Source organism: Spinacia oleracea, chromosome 1 (assembly GCF_020520425.1).
Source record: "Spinacia oleracea cultivar Varoflay chromosome 1, BTI_SOV_V1, whole genome shotgun sequence".
In the NCBI taxonomy this organism is placed as follows: Eukaryota; Viridiplantae; Streptophyta; class Magnoliopsida; order Caryophyllales; family Amaranthaceae; genus Spinacia; species Spinacia oleracea.
Window position 1 is genome coordinate 127,384,426 of NC_079487.1, and position 16,947 is coordinate 127,401,372.

The following is a 16,947-nucleotide window of genomic DNA, read 5'->3' on the forward strand; positions in this document are numbered from 1 at the left end:
TGGGTTCGAAAAATCTCAACCCGTTTATAAATGGGTCGACCTGATTTCGACCCACCCCAACCCATTGCCAGCTCTACGGATAATGCACTTGTGGCGTTCAAAATTTTTCATTCTATGAAGAGGAAGGGGGGATCGAGGGTCTTGATGGGTTAGTGACTCTAAAACTTGACATGAGTAAGACGTACGACAAGATGGAGTGGACTTTTTTTTGGATATGGTGATGTATAAATGGGGTTCAGTAGTATCTGGGTGAGAAGGATTATGGACTGGCTGGCAACCGTAGCTTTTTCTTTCAAAGTGAATGGTACTATTGCAGGGACGATGTCTCCATCTCGGGGGATACAACAAGGTGACCCAATATCTCCTTACGTATTTTACTATGTGTAAATGTTTTCTCAACTCTCATTACAAAAGCTGCAGGTGAAAATAAGATTCACCAGAGCCAAAATATGCAATGACGCCCTTAGAGTGACACACTTGTTTTTTTCCAATGATAGTATACTTTTTGCTAAAGCTAACTTACAGGAATGCTCGGTGATTGCTGATATTATCAGTACAAATGAAAGAGCATCTGACCAGAAAATTATTCTCAACAAAACAAAAGTTGCTTTTAGTAAATGTGTGTCTATCGAGAGGAGAAAGGAGATTGTCGATACTCCAGGGGTGCTAGCCGTAGAAAGACATGAGAAGTATCTTGGTCTGCCGACAATTATAGGTAGATCGAAGAAGGCAATCCACGTGTTTGAAGGAGAGGGTATGGAAAAAGATGAGTGGGTGGAAGGAGAAACTACTATCAAGATTGGGAAAAGAGGTACTCATTAAGGCGGTGGCACAAGCTATTCCTACTAATTGATGAGTATTTTAAAATCCCGAATGACCTTATTGATGAGATTCATGCTTTATAGGCCCGATTTTGGTGAGGATCAATTCTAGATGACCGTAAACTTCATTGGCATAGTTGGGAGAAGTTAAGTGTACCGACCAAAGATGAAAGGGAGATTAGTGTCCCATGACTTAAGGTGCTTTAATCAAGCGCTACTTGAAAAACAAATGTGGCATCTATACAATTTGGAGAGACTCTCTTCTTCACCGGACACTGGGTACTAAAGGCGAGATATTTTAAGCACTCAGAGGTTCTTGAGGCTTATCGTGGTATGATCCTAACTATTCTTGGTGGAGTATGTGGGGTGCTAAATATCTTTTGATGGATGGCTTAGAACATCTACAATGGTAAGCTAATTTCTAAATTAGCTTGTCATGCCACATAATATTTCAAGCTACTTCTCTTTCGAGTTAGTTAGTACCCTAGTGGTTAGCTACTAGCTTGATATTTAATGTAGTCATATTTGTCAATCAATATTTTAATTTAATTTAATTTAATATTATTTCATTGGCCATGTTTTTTCAAGCAAATTAATTTAAATAAGCTAATTTGCTTGGCCAAGCTAATTTATTATTTCAACTCCAATGGTCAAGCTAATAGCTTGGAATATCTAAAAATTGCAAGCAAGTCACTCGTTACAACCATTTGAGATGCTCTTATTATGGAGGGTGGGCAATAGCGTTGACATTAATGTATGGTCAGATCCTTGGCTTATAAAATAAGGTAAGGCCGTATATCCCTACATTTCTACCCTCTGAATTAATTGATTATGAATGTGCGGAGCAGTGCCGGGGCCATAATGATGTCATGACTGTGGGGCCCTATGCCGATTTTCTAAATGAGGCCCTCGTTATTAAAAAAAAAAAGGAAAGAGAATTAAAAAATAAACTTGATAGGAATTCAACCCAAGACCTTGTGTATTACACATGCAATAAGACCTTGACCACTACTCCAACTTTGTTTTTGTTTGCATTAAGGAAACTAATTATATTATATTCTGAACATTTGGGGCCCTGTTCCGTCGCTCACCTCGCACACCCTCAAAACCGGCCCTGGTGCGGAGTGGAAGTGTGATATAGTACGTAGTACTTTTGATGCACAAATTTGTGAGATTATCTTCTATCCCTTTATAGAAGAGTTGGCCGAAAGATGTGTTATACTGGGGAAATCAAAAGAGAGTGCTTATAACGTAAAACCAGGCTATTGGCTCGCAGAAATATCAAATATGGCGACATGGTGATCTAGCTTCCTATTTGATCGATGGTTTTGTGGTATCCTTTGAGGCAAGATGGTTATGGCTAGCTCGAAAGGTTAAGGTTAAGGTAAAGGTAAAGGTAGAAACAAAATTCTTTTTGATCAACAAAACCCTTTTTCATTGTCCTTTGTGAGGTTGGTGGATGACTATAGAAGCTAGCCAAATAAGGCCTTTGCACCTGTAACAACTAACAAGTGTATTTATTAATATCTATTTTTGTGCATTATAATTATATCATCAACTAATCTAGATGATCATTTGCGCCTTAAAGCCTAAAATATGTTCAATTTCATTCAATTCTCAATCCATGACGGCAAAGAAAATTGGACTATTCTTTTTTAACATGTCAACACAAATTTGTCACTAAATAGCAACTTGAGTTGATTGGCAATTTATAATTAACGAATCGCCTACTAAATTAGTCATGTAGTAGAAACCAAATTCCATTAAATCAACAGAAAATCGCCAATTGAAAAATGATGCTTATTAGGATACTCGCCAATTCAATTGGAGATTTTGTCTTGGAAAAATTCTCTATTTCAAGTGGTCAGTTTGTACTAAACTGAGAAAAGATAATTACTCATCAAACTAATGTTGACGTGGACAATAGATCAGGAATAATATAACAAGGGATATATTTTGGGAATTTAGAAGTTTATAGCATTTAAGTAAAAAATCGGTCTATTTATTCTTAGAGTTGTCAATTCGGTTACTCAAATCAGGTATGAGACATCCCTATCTTCTCATGTCATGTTCATGCCAGGTCATTATGTTTAGGATTTTAGGGGTGTACATGGTCCGATTTAGTGCAGTTTGACCCCAAACCAAACCCAACGTGTAAATGTGATTTGAGAAAACCGCATCATAGCCAAAAATATCAAATCACACCATACTACACCGTAAAATGCTATATGATGCGCTGTGGTTGGCAGTTTAAACCCTTTGTTTTATAAAGCATTGCTAAATTTTATATTTTCTATTTCTTCTGTTGAAATCATTTATGTATATATTTATAATGCAAAAATCAAAATTATGAACTTTAAATAATAAAATTACTAATTACATCACTTTCGTTTAAAATACTAAGAAATCGCGTAAAAGTATAGTTTGTGGTTTAACCAACAAACCACATCACTTACGTACAGTTTGGTTTCAAATAAATAAATAAAAATGAAACCACACCTATGCTGCAATCCTCAGTTTGATAAAAAAAGTTAAATTTCTTTCTAACCTTAAACCACACCGAACCGGCAAAAATACGGTTCGATTTGCAATTTGGTGCGGTTTGAACTACCATACTATAAATCGATCAAACCTATCATATGAGTTCAGGTTAGGTCAATTTCATTTTAGATCATATTAGGTTTTTCACCATTTTGCATACAGGTCAAGTTCGATTAGACTTATATCTGACTTGGGTTTGTGACGGATAAGTCGGGTTCGGCTCAATCAACATTGATTGACGACTATTCACAAAATTGTCAACTCTAGACAAATTCAACAGGACTAAAACGCACCGTATTCCTCCGTTCTTCAAACGCATCACTTTCTGGGTTTCCGTACTATCGTAGAAGATCCTCCATTGACGAATTTCGAACAAACTCCACACCTTTCGTTGTAGTTCAGGTACACAGTAGAATTCCCCCCTTCAATTAATTTTTAGTCTCCCCAGTTTTCAATTTCTATTAAATTCCTTTCAAATTTACACAATTGCTGTAAAAATTGTGTCATTTATTTATTTGATTGTTCTTTAATTTTCTGTTTGGTCTATCTAAAATTCAAAATTCATGCCCTTTTCTGCCCCCTTTTAGTTGGGGATAGTGGGTGTCGTTTTCTGCATTTCAAGTTTGATGCTGAATTTAGTAAATGTGTCCAAGGTGAACTATTCGGTTGGACCATTTCTTCAAAAATCCAACTTCTTTTTGCGTTATCAATATCATGCTTTTTTCTTTTTCTTTCTCATTCGAGGTGACTCCATGCTTATATAGATTTTTAGGTGTTTCGGCATATACACCTAGCTTTGGCGTACCCGGGCTAGGAACATAATGGTAAAGAATACGATTAGCACAATGGTGAGTTTTTAAAATGTGGTTGATTTGGATTCCCTTGTAATGTGACTAGAGTTTGGCACTGGGATTTGCTGATTAATTGGAATGGTTGATCATTGGCTCATTGGGTATACTTAAAGACAAGAGTGATTTGTGTAATTTTAGTACCTAATTTCATGTTTAGTACAACCAATTAAGAAAATGTTTTCTGTTCTTGAGGACTTGAGGTTTCTGGGAAGATTGATGCTAGTATGAGTAGTATCTACTTTTGCTGACAGGAGTACACTCCAATTCACGGAGTTTCACAATATCTAACAGATTTGTATGTAGGAAATTCACCCTCTCAAAACAAAATTTTAACAACTAGTAAGTTTTGGTGGATAGGAAAACAAGAGAAAGGGAAGGCAATCAACATGATGTCTTCTTGCCCCTTTCTCTTTTTGGTTAGATAGAGCATCATAAAATCTAGAAATTGTAAGAAAAAAATATAGGATCCAAATAAAAGAAATGAAAGTGGCACACTACTTATTTCTTAGGCTAGATTTTGTAGCTTATCCTTTCTATATCGTAGTTAAGGTTCACAATGACAGCGTCGTGAAGATGCACGCGGTGAAGTCTGAATTGTGTATGAGTCTATTAGTGAGCTTTCACTATTTTTCCTTTTATCTTGCTACATTGCTCCTTGTGTAAGTCTACACACTGCACAGATGGTCTGAAGATGAATTTTGTAACGTTAGTTATCTCAGAGGTTGGCAGACCGAATTAGTATCTTGTTTGTTAAAATAACAAGATAGTAGTCTGTATTTCGGAGAGATACATTTTGGAGCTTGGTTAGGTGTTGTACATGTGTATCAAGGATGAATACTGTTTAGCAACAAGGTAATGCCAATCATAAATTTTGCTGAAACCAAACCCAGTTAATCGGACTATCCCCTTCACAGAAAATTTCTCTGTTTATCACTCTCGATAATGTTTTCTGACATACACTCTCTGTACTTTTCCTTAAGCCCCTCCTCTTCTAAAACCCTAGTGAAACTTCCTACTGATTTTTACTAGAAAAACAACCCGATCTGTTTTGTGAAAATGATAGTTTTAGCCATTTTCATTATCTATAGTGTAATGCTTCTTCCTGCCTTTTTCCTAATACCTATAGCTTCTTTGTCTATATCTTGCCCCCATTTTCATATTTACTTTCTACAGATATGCTTTGGGATTGGCAAAGGATTATCATACACTTTATTAATTATATTTCTCCATATAATTCTGATTGTGTCATCTAATCATTACTGAGTTAGTTCACTGATGATTTCCTAGTCGTTGGAACACGTGCAGATATCTTCTTTACGCCCTAAAAGATTTCTTCGAGACATTCTGTACGGTATAGTTATCCTATTAGAAAGATCTAGTTGTAAATACTGGTCTCCTTGCCTATGCTAAACATCTTCTTACAGTGAGAAACCTCACATCTGCTTGAAGGTTGTTTCCTTTGTGTAGAATTGACATCTTTGTCGATTCATCCAAGCATCGTATTTAAACCAAAATGCAAATCCTACAGATACTTGTGCGGTTGTGCGACTTGTGAGTTGTGCCTATCTTATGTTAACCAATGCTATTGGGATGAGATAATTAGTTAATGACTGTGATATGACATATTATTCCTACAAGTAAAATATAGTGGGCTGATAGAGAAGTTAAGAGTTAGATGCTCTCTTGAAGGATAGGTGTCATTAAACCACCAAAGATGCTTCAACCATTTGGCTGTGCATATTTCCAGAAAAGATGCAAAGCTTGCCGAAGAGCTATGCAGCTCCTCTCATGTTAACATCGTTCCCTGGTCCAACTTCTTGCACTGATTCTCCATAGAAAGGATAGGAATTATGATATTTCTTACTCCACTTCCCCGAAAACTCCCTTTCCTGATCCTCGAGAAAAAAGAAACGGGAAAATTGATTTGTGAATGGGGAAACACAGCAGGAACACAAAAGAAAGAGTATTTGCCTAGAGTATTTGAAGTTAGGACTAATGGACCATGCACATGTTTTTGACACACTGAAGATCACAAACAAGGTGTTTTTCAATTAGAGAATTTTAGAATAAAAAGGCACTGATTAAATTGCGGGAAAACCAAAAGAAAGAATCAAATTTAAACCTTGTAAAGCTTTCTGATTCAAACAAAACTAAACCTCGAACAAAAAAGAATCAAGCTGTATAATAAAAGCACTGTATATTGTCCTTTGTGAGAGCCATAACATCATAATAACTGTACTCACTCCTTGTTTCTTACTTGAATAAGATATCAACTGCAAAACAAGAGATATTATCGGCTCACTTCATGCATTGCCGCTTGCGTTCAGTGGTTTATGATTCACTGGCTCCAACTGTACATATTTCCCTGAAAGAACCTTCAAAAAGACCAAAATTTCACCAATCAAGCCGCATAGAACCCCTTGAAGTGTTACTCACCACAAACCTTTAACTTATCTCTGGTTTGCTTGATTTTTTCTTTGTGCGTCCTTGTGAACTTGCTCCTTACCTGTGTAGTAGAAGAAACAAGTTGCACAACCCTTTTAAGACCTATTGTGGATGGGGTCAGAACCTCTTCGAACTCGTCGTTCGCTTGATTGGGTTGGATCATATTTCTTGTTTTCTGGAGTTGATCTTCTACTAGCATTGAGTTCCTGCCTTGAGACTCCTTGCAGCACTCGATTGTTTGGCACGAGTTTTGAATCTTCATCGTTTGGCGCAAGGGCCATTTCTGCCCTCCTTAGACTACAACCTCTCTCTGGTTTTATTGCTAGTAAACCAATACATAATAGAAGGATGAATGTTTTATGGGCACTTAGGGTCATTTTCTCTACAAACACTCGAAACAGAGCGAGGTCGGGGAAGTCCTACTACGAGTATTGCTTCAGAAAGAAGTGAGAGAATAAGCAAAGTCTGAGATTGTAATCCTTGTATTGTTGTGACACCCTTCCTGTAGAAACAGGAGTGTAATATATCTGCCTGAAGATTTAGAGAGTGTTTTAAAGCATAAAAGCAGAGGGACCCAGAACAGGCAGAAGAAGTTTAAGATTCACCCAAAATTTAGACTAGTGTGAGTTATGCAAAATTAAGGCTGTTATGGAAGAATCTAAATAGGATGAATAAAGGGATTGGAACAATACCCTAGGGAAGCCAAGTATCTTTTTCATCTGTATCCTTACATCCCTATCATTTGCTTAGCTTTTCTTGTCTTGGTGACCAGACATAAAGTTCCCTCGGTGTCCCCCCTGCCTTCTTGCCATTTCACCTGGCCATGCTTACTCGTTTTTTGAATTTGAGGATGATGGATTATTCCTAAGTCGTCATTGGCCGTTCTTGTCCTAAATGGTCATACAATCACGACTGTAATACAGTCTCGTTCGAAAACACCTACTCATGTATTCATGTATACTAGTTTGGAATGTCCGCAAAACTGTCACATTCTTAAAGTAGAGATAGATTATGGTAAGAAGACCTATTGTAAATATACTGAACCATGGAAAACCTTGAATTACAAGGGGTTGGGAGATTATTGATTCGGGACAGAGAGAGTCACGGCTTGGAGAGGGTTACTTAGGTCACTTTGTCATTCCTTTGTTGTTAAGGAAAGGTAAATATAAGTTAATGACTGAGGGACAAGGCATGAGCCACCCAGCATTAACTAAATTGCTACAGTAGCCTGGCATATAAAGAATAAAAATATAAAAAATGGAAGGAAAAAGATTGGGGGAATGTAACAGCCCCTCCCCTAAAAAACACCAAACTGCTGCTTTATGCCACTAAGATCTGCTCCTTCTCACTTTAGAATTCCAAGCTCTTTTATCTATACCAGTCCCCTTGGTTTCTTGTGCTTAATGTGTTTGTTTTATGCTTTTCTTGGTCTTTCTTTCTGTTTCCAAATCCTACATTCCTCATCTTATGTTTCACAAACCACTTCCCGCTCTTTTTTTCTCATTTTTTATACTCGTGTTTATTCGTTTGAAATTTTGAAGGAAAATGATATGTGCAACCTAAAATGAAGCTCTAAGTAGAATACAAAACGTAGATGATTTAATGCCTAAAGTTTGCTGTTAAGGTTGCATATATGAGAATTGGAAATTTTAATTACTAGTAAATCAAATGGGATGAAATAAAAACAGTCTAAAAAAGCATATAACTGGTGATGCTTTATGGAAATGAGGTGATTATATTCTATTGTGCCGTAAAATTAAAGGGAGACTGGTCATAAAACTCTTGCTGAGATGTTGTTATGATGTGCTGATTCTCTGCTTTTCTTTTTATGTAGCAAATCAAAGTGAAAATAAAGAGGGTCATTGGATGGATGCTTTGTTAAATTGATTATTTCATGTAATCTTCAGCACACACTTTTAAAAGCTTGGAGCACTTAAACATGCTGCTATCATTTGGGTTGGTGCTCCTTTTCTAACTCAGCAAACTGTATACGACCCTGGCAATTTTTGTTTTCGGCGCGGTCGCCTCATTTTCACCCTGTATATTTGTGTATATTTGTGTATACATACAAGAAATTTTTTGTCAAATTTATCAAGAGAAAACTTGTGCATTGTGTTATATCGACTGGCCTTGAACTCTAATGTTACCTGTTTTTTGTCCGACCCTTGACGATTACGCTACATCTATTATTAGATGAGATTTGATCTAATTTGGATAGATAACCTCATAATTAAGCAATTGTCCTTGGTCATAAGTTATTCCCAAAGAAGAAATACTTGAAATGGGTCTTTTTCTTTAGATTTTCGTACGTGATTTTAGTACTCTTTTAAGGCTTGCATTAAGTACTTATTAGTAGATACCCTTTTTGCTTTAATTAAAGTTAATGTGATCTCGGGATAGGAGTTAGTCATCAACCTCTGTTTTTCAATTTCACCAGAAATGAAAATTTAGGGTTAAGGAAATTATAAAAATTTGGATTGTCTTTATCTTTTTTGATTCTCAAGGTTGGTCTTAAAGGTTAGTCTTTTTGTCACTTTAGTTTGAATGTAAAGAGCTTCATTTGCCAGCCGCCTTTGATGACAAGGATGCACTCTCATAATCATGAACAATAATGGTAATTTGTTGGATTAAAAACCATAGGTTAAAATAAATCAGTGTATAAGCTTGTTAATGTGTTACTTTTGTTACTTACTAAAGATAATACATTGGCATTAACATTGTCCAGAGATTAAATTAGTATGTTTACTGTGATGAAATGAACCCAATTCTCGGCTTTTATAAAGGTTCATTATCCATCACAATCAGGTAGAATATATTCTTCGCCAGCTTTAGCTATTAATTAATTGACAAAATTTGATCAATCTTGGAGACATTAACCTTTGATATAGTGAGAACTTTTATGTGTACGGACATAACCGGATTAAAATACAAGGTTACAAAATTTATAACCCACAGTTATATTAATCTTCAAGCTGTTAACATTTTCGGAAAATTACCAAAGTATGTTCCTGCAATGACAGTTAGTAAATTACAAACACTTTGGTTTAAGAAAAGAAGTTGGTAGCTGTTGTACTTCTTTATGTAATTTAAATACATAAACTTGCTCAGATGAAAACCAAGGACTCAGGTTTGGGAAATACCCATAATTTTCCTTTACCAACTCAAGATAAGACCTTTATATACAGCATCAAGCCGGTTGAATATTAACTCTTACAAAGAATAACTGGCTCCTGGACTTTTAGGCTAACAGATAATTAAAAACAATGGTGGAATTTAGGGTTAAAAGCAATTTAAAAACAAAATAGATCGACTTGGAAAGGGGCGATGTTAATCACCATTTTCTTCTCAAGGATGCAGGTACTGCTATTAAAAGAGCACTAAACTGCTTCTTGGCCCACAACAGAGGGAGAACGCGGAGCTATCATAAATTGCAAACCCCTATGTTGCCCCGATTGAAGCACAAAGGCAACCTGAGTTGCCGCCAACGCCGCAGCTTCCTGAAAATAACAGAATTATTCTGGTTAAGCAGGCAATAATAACAATTACAGATATACAGCTCACTTATCATGTTGAAACTATTGAACACATTTTGCGGATGATCAATTGATTGGCATATCTTGCTCATAACAAATCATGTCTATCTTGTATGTCACTGTGGTTGGCAAGTAAGAAAAGTAGTCAATTTTTAATAGAGCTCTAACCCCTTTAATAAAGGTTGAAAAGTAGTCAATCTTTCTTTGTATCATTTCCCAGAAAATTGATAAACTAGGTGGTTTAATTTGTAAATAGTTCGTTCATGACAAAAAAAAAAAAAAAGTTGACAAATCAGATTGTTCTCGTAGTTCAATTTGCATTCAGCAAATGCACAACATGAATCTCAGAACCAGTATTCCTTACTCTAGAAGTTAAAAACCAAATCCAAGGGTAGAGATAAAATCATCCAACCAAAAACTGTTAACCAAAATAAGCATTGAACCAAAAGATCATGACAGATGAGTATAAAAAAAAGGGAAGGAAATATTGTCTGTCTACCTGTTGTTGTCTTCTGCGTTGCAAGATACTGATGGCCCATGCCATAATGTAACAAGGCAACAGAAATCCAGCAGCCCTGAGCAAGAAAAGCTGCAAAGGAAAACAGTCAACACGAAGCAGCGCAAGACTTTGTAAAATTTAGCATTGATTATAAAAGACAGTGACATAGTATACATCTACATCTTACTTACCGAGAAAAATGCCGACATGTCGTCTTCACCATCAGCATCTGGTGCACTCCAAGCATGCCTTAGCAGCAGAAGGGCCATCAGCTGCCAAGAAAAATAAAATGTCAACATGTTGTGAGCATGTTCAGTTTTAAACTGCTGACAAGAAGAACCTTGACAATGCATCATGCCCGCTTCTAAACATATTTGTCACAGGCACATAAACAAGTATTCAATCTGGAGATTGGTTATGATGTCTACGTCTATTTTTATCTGATAACTCTATTTTCACACATTGGCTTTGAAGCTTACAATGAGAGCAGCTGAACGGCAAAATGCAGCTCCACTAGCACTAGTAGCAGCATAGTCATCATACTCAGCTTCCAAAAACTGTCGTTCTGCCTCGGCAATTGCCAGAAGACGAGGATCATGCAAGTCCAAAGGAGTACCAGATATTGTCCAGCCTCCACTGCGAATGACAATAATCAAGCATGAGACAGTAGAGAGTTTAAAGAGAAGGGGAAAAAAGAATTAACACTCCTATTTTGTGTACAACTGCACTCAGGGAGTGGGGGCCACACCGCAACAACAAAAATACTCACCCGATATCAATTGCAGCATCTTCAGGATGGGGTGGTGGTGGAGGAGCAGTGTAATTAGGTTGGTAAGGCTATAAGATGTGCAAAAATCGATCATCAGCCAAATAACATACACAAATAAACAGAGCAGTTAAATAGTGCTCAATGATGCATCAGAGATCTAAGTCTCAGCTAAACCTTTAAATAGAAAGATTTTAATTGACGGTTACCTATAAAATGCAATAAAGGCAACATGAGAAACACAAAACTAACAGGGTATCAGATTTAGGAGATAATTGAGAAATTTAGCTTATAGCGGGTCCCAAAACTTGACATGCAAGCAGTAACATATTTTGTATCCCTTTAAATTACCCCTGGACTCTAGCTTTGCAACTTCCTTCTTGGAGGACATGATGGAAGGGAAAACAGTAACTTCTCGGATACTATGGAGGAAGCCAGTGCAACACGCCAAAACTTGATAATTATAAAGTACTTCAAAGGACCTTGCATCGATGCTCAGTCCCAGGTCTGAGATGTTAACAAAATGGGAAGAAACTCACATTTTACAATGCTCATCTTTATTTTAAACAAATACTCCTCCGACTCATAACAAGCCCTATACCTCAAATGGCAGGGTTTGAGATGAGGGAAGGCATGTAAAATAGACCACAAGATGGGAGCCATTATTAAGGCACAGGCCTAAAAGAAAAGTGAGACCGATTCTTTAAAATTTAAATAGTACTTTAATCATCAAATAGCCTTTTTCCCAGATGGTAGAGGTCGTAAAATGCCACTCTTTTATTGTCCAAAAGCAATCCCAAGAGATGTGCTTTGGAGCATACAGTGTGTCACATTGGGAGCCACCGGACAATTGATGGACCATAACAAAAAGCAAATTGCAGGGAGCTCCACACACCTCATTCAATGTAAGTTTAAACACTTGTAAGAACTTGTTCATCACTTTGTTTCAGTGTAACCTGATTCAAATGGCAGGTCTCATCTCGAGAAACAAACAGTAAAAACATCTATCATTACTATAGTACTATCAAAGGTAAAAAGAAATTCTTTTAGCTGATATAGACAACCAAAAAACACATTCACCAAATCACTCTTGACAAGAAATGGTGCAGCGGTATTAAAGTTCTTGAGATATTTTCGAAATTAACCTTAATACAAGATCTCCTACAAAAATACTTTTACTCTTTATCTTATAGAAGCAATTGCTACTGTCAAAATCAATCAGATGGAGTTATGGAAAACTCCCATTTACAGCCATCTGTTTGATGTAATGTATCCAGAAATAAATAAATTAGCATACCTGGTGGCAGATCTCACACGTTATGTCTCCTTTCTCATTGCACCAGCGCTGAACACATTTTCTATGTGCATACTGCACATAAACCAGGAAAAGTCAATATGTCGTCGTGTAAAGGTATTAGATAGTGAGAGCTAACAGCTGCTTAAAGATGAGCAAGACACTAATTGCCATATCTGAGAGCCGAACAAAGAGACATAAAATGAAGAATAACACACCCTCGGTGAGTGTCTTTTCAAGCCAAATCAGAAGTCTGGCATTGACTTGCATTAACACTAGAGTAAAAGATGCTTTCTTTTTGTCATTTCAGGTATACAATCAATTAAGACTACCAAAATAGAACCAACAAGCAAGCCCAACCTTCTTTTCTGCATCATTACCGAAGTTTTACTCTTTCCACACAACCTCGCTCAAAAATGTATCCCAAAATTCATCACGGCCATCAAAAGCTTTTGTTTCTATCTCATCAGTCTACTTCCACTCTCCTTCCTTCTTGTCAGTTGTAAGTTTATGACTCTAGCTCTAACAATTTATAACATGGCTACATTGCAATATACAATTATATACCATGGCCTACCTAAAACAATATAAACAACAGTCCTGTCATATGACCTTTATTAAAACTAACACGCCAACCTCGTATAAACTAGTTAATTCCGAAATTAATTAGTTAACATGCCATTAGAACCAACACTATTGTCTTAATAACATGTTCAATACTGAGGTCCTGAATTGAATGAATTCTTAGACAATGTTAGGTCCATCTTTACATCACATTATTTTCACAGACTTTTCACCAAAAACTCGATAAAATAAAATCGATACTACAAATCTCTAGATTAGGTCATTTGTAACAGAATTAACACTTAATACCCTTGCTAACTCTTCCTAAATCTCAAATGGTGCTCCCATTCCCTCAATTTCATTTCAAATTACGAAAATTCTATCTCGACTCACATCAAATCAAACATAAGAAAAGGAACAATTGACGCGGACAATTAAAAAAAACACTAAAAAATTAAAGTAACAATTTATTTTTAATAATTTGGGAATACCTTCAAGCTGCCACAACAACGACAGGGGACTTCCAAACTATCAACACAATCTTCTTCCTGGCAAATTCGACATTCAGCGAGCTGAATAAGGGGTTCATCTTCTCCTGCTCCTTCTCTTTCATCTTCAATTCCTTCTACTCTATCCTCTAATTTCTCCTTCAACCCCGAATTCGACGACGACGAAGCTGCCACCGCTCCCTCGGCCTCTTGCGCACTCGTAGGATTCACCAAACGGTCCACATACAACACCAAATGCTCTCCCATTTATGAAATTAATTGAGTATCGGAATCGCTAAAATTTACCCCAAAATCAAAATGGTCAATCGATTCAAACCCACCTGGAATTGCATGAAATTCAATCATATCACTAACATTGCAACAAAAAAAAAAGGGTGGAAAATGCAATTAAATCGAAAAAATGGAGGGATTATTCGTGAAATCCAAGATCACGCTGAGGATAAACCAGCGGATCGGAGGATTTCAATCTTCAATACAAAAACAAATAAAATTGGGAGAAATTACAAAAATTGGAAAAATGTGGGAAGAAATGCAAGGATTTAGAGAGAGATATATACCTGAAATGCAGCGGAATAGCGTACTGGTTGACAATGGCGAAAGAAAGAGAGAGAAAATGGAAGACCAAATTTAGGAGGAGAGAGGAAAATGGTAAACAATGATTTACAGAGAGATGGAAAGTGTCTTAGATAACAGCTGATCACCGCGTTTTGGACATGTAACATCTTTGATCCTTTCGCGTTACTTACGGCTATTTATTCTTTGTCAAGTGTACGTTATGGCAACTTGTGTAAATGTCGCCATGTCGGAAATTGACCATCCCTCTCTTTAGATTTCACTCCAATTTTAAGTATGGATGAACTTTTTTTTTTTTTTTTTTTCGTATTTTATATTGCGAATGATGATACAATCTGTAATAAAGTAATCTATTAAGTTTTTTTGTAAAAGCATGAGACACAAGCCCTTAATTTTAATTCTTAAGCACTTTGTCAAAATGTTGTTGGTATAAATCACCCAGAGTCCAGGACAATGGAGCCCATGTAATTTCTTAAAATGAGACCTTCATCCAATGAGAACAAAGGAAGGTGAATAAAAAGAGGTATTGTTAGTGCAAAGCCAATAATTGCCCTTTCCATTTTGGTCATCAACTTATTTGTCAATATCTCTCTCCCGCCTCACTAATGACTAATGCCCGATTCATGTCCGTGATCCACATACGCTCATCTTATCCCAAAGGAAGGAAAATGTTGAGACAATGGCATGATGCCAACACATGCCTAAGTTGATATTTTGGTAATGAGCGTGACTAGGGCATTGCTTCGTTCTTGACATTTTCTTCTCTCTTCATATTTTTAAATCAAATATCTTTTATATCTATCCTCTTATCCTAACCAGTTTTCCATTGTTAGGTATCCCACAAAAAGAATCGAACCCTACACCTTGAGTATTACACAACACCTTAATCACTACTCCAATTTTATATCCGTTAATATTTACAGAACTAACTACTCGTATACTATATCTGAAATTTTTGGATCCTGTTCTTTCGCTCATCCCGCAACCCCAATAATCATCCTTGTAGTTGAATAACGCATGTTATAAAATACATACTTCGTAAATATTAGACGGTATGATAAAAAAAGGGCATTACTATTCGACGCCCATTTTTACGCAAAACGCCCATCTTTATTTAATGAAATGTCCCTCTTGTCCCTCTCATCCCACCCCACCCCACCCCACCTCACCCACTCTCACTCACCCCCACTACCCCCACTCACTTACCCCATTTTCTCTCACTAGAACCACCACTAAATTCCGGCAACCACTATTTTATCGGCCCCACCTTAGCCACCGCCATCATTGGCCCGACCACCACGTCATCATCGTGATTGGAGTGAAATTTTGGCCGAGAACGTAGATGAATTTTTATTATGTTTGTTTATTTGTTGACTATAATTAAGTTTGTTTGTTTATTTGTTGACTATAATTAAGTTAATAATTATTTAAGGAAAAAATGTTCACTTGTGTTCATTTGAAAAAATTATTTATTGACATTATAATTAATAAATGAACCTAAAAAACCCTTAATAATGCATTATTAAAAACATAATAAAAATATTAACTAAATAATAATAACAAATGTAATAAATTCGACGAAGAATTAGTTGAGGAAAAACACGTAATAACAAAAATGAAAAAACACGGAATAGGGTTGAGATCCCTATCTTGTCCTAGGGAGAAAATTGGAGTGGGAGCCCTATTCCGTGTATTGTAATGCGACAAAGGGAAAAAAACATGGAATAGGGTTGAGATCCCTATCTTGTCCTAGGGTTGGAATTGGGTTGGGAACCCTATTCTGTGTTTTGTAATGGAGACAAAATAGAAAAAACACGGAATAGGACTGAAATCCCCATCTTGTCCTAGGGTGGGAATGGGAATATGAGCCCTATTCCGTGGTTTGTATATGCGACAAAAGCACAGGGGATAGGGTTGAGATACCTATCTTGTCCTAGGAGGGAATTGGAGTTGTAGCCCTATTCCGTGTTTTAATGGTACAAAAATGATAAACACGGAATAGGGCTGAGATCCCAATCATGTCCTAGGACAAGAATTGGGGTATGAGCCCTATTCCACAACAGCAAAGCGACAAATCTTGAAATAAACAAACAAATCATGGAATGGGGTTGAGATCCCTATTCCTGCCTAGGTTGGGAATAGGGCTGAGCTCCCTATTTTTTCACATGGAGGGAGGGAATAGGGTTGAGATCCCTATTCATGCCTAGGGAGGGAATAGGGTTCACATCCCTATTTCGGCCTAGGGTAGGAATTGGGCTCTTAACCCTATTCCATGTAATCACATAATTAAATTTATTCTTTGAATATTTATTGTCTTGTTAGGGTAGTTTACGGTTATTATCAGTCAAAAACTAAATAATTGACAAGAATAAGACTAATATTTGTTTGTTGGTTAACGCTTAAGTTAGGTGGTAATTTTTATTTTGAGTCGATATGAAATAGGTGAAACACACTAATTAGTAATTGTAGCACTTTTTATCACTAAATTTTTAAACGACGTGTATCGTTAAGTACCACAAGTACATTTAATTAATTTTTTAATTAATTGAAT

At 36.5% G+C, this 16,947-nt stretch overlaps 1 protein-coding gene and 1 long non-coding RNA gene across 2 annotated transcripts; one reads left to right on the forward strand and one right to left on the reverse strand.

Annotated features, from left to right (window-relative positions):
• The first annotated feature begins 3,454 nt into the window (after positions 1-3,454).
• Positions 3,455-8,760, forward strand: LOC110782984 (uncharacterized). The gene is made up of 2 exons (XR_002532002.2): positions 3,455-3,764; positions 8,493-8,760. It is a non-coding gene; the product is annotated as an uncharacterized lncRNA (long non-coding RNA).
• A 1,021-nt stretch (positions 8,761-9,781) lies between these two features.
• LOC110782986 (uncharacterized) lies at positions 9,782-14,546 on the reverse strand. Its single transcript, XM_021987275.2, has 8 exons — positions 14,381-14,546; positions 13,806-14,143; positions 12,754-12,825; positions 11,460-11,527; positions 11,170-11,326; positions 10,882-10,962; positions 10,691-10,780; positions 9,782-10,155 (listed from the first exon to the last, which is right to left on the reverse strand). The coding sequence occupies exons 2-8, from the start codon at positions 14,067-14,069 to the stop codon at positions 10,036-10,038; spliced, it is 852 nt and encodes a 283-aa protein (XP_021842967.1). The 5' UTR covers positions 14,070-14,143; positions 14,381-14,546; the 3' UTR covers positions 9,782-10,035.
• Between the last annotated feature and the right edge of the window lie 2,401 nt (positions 14,547-16,947).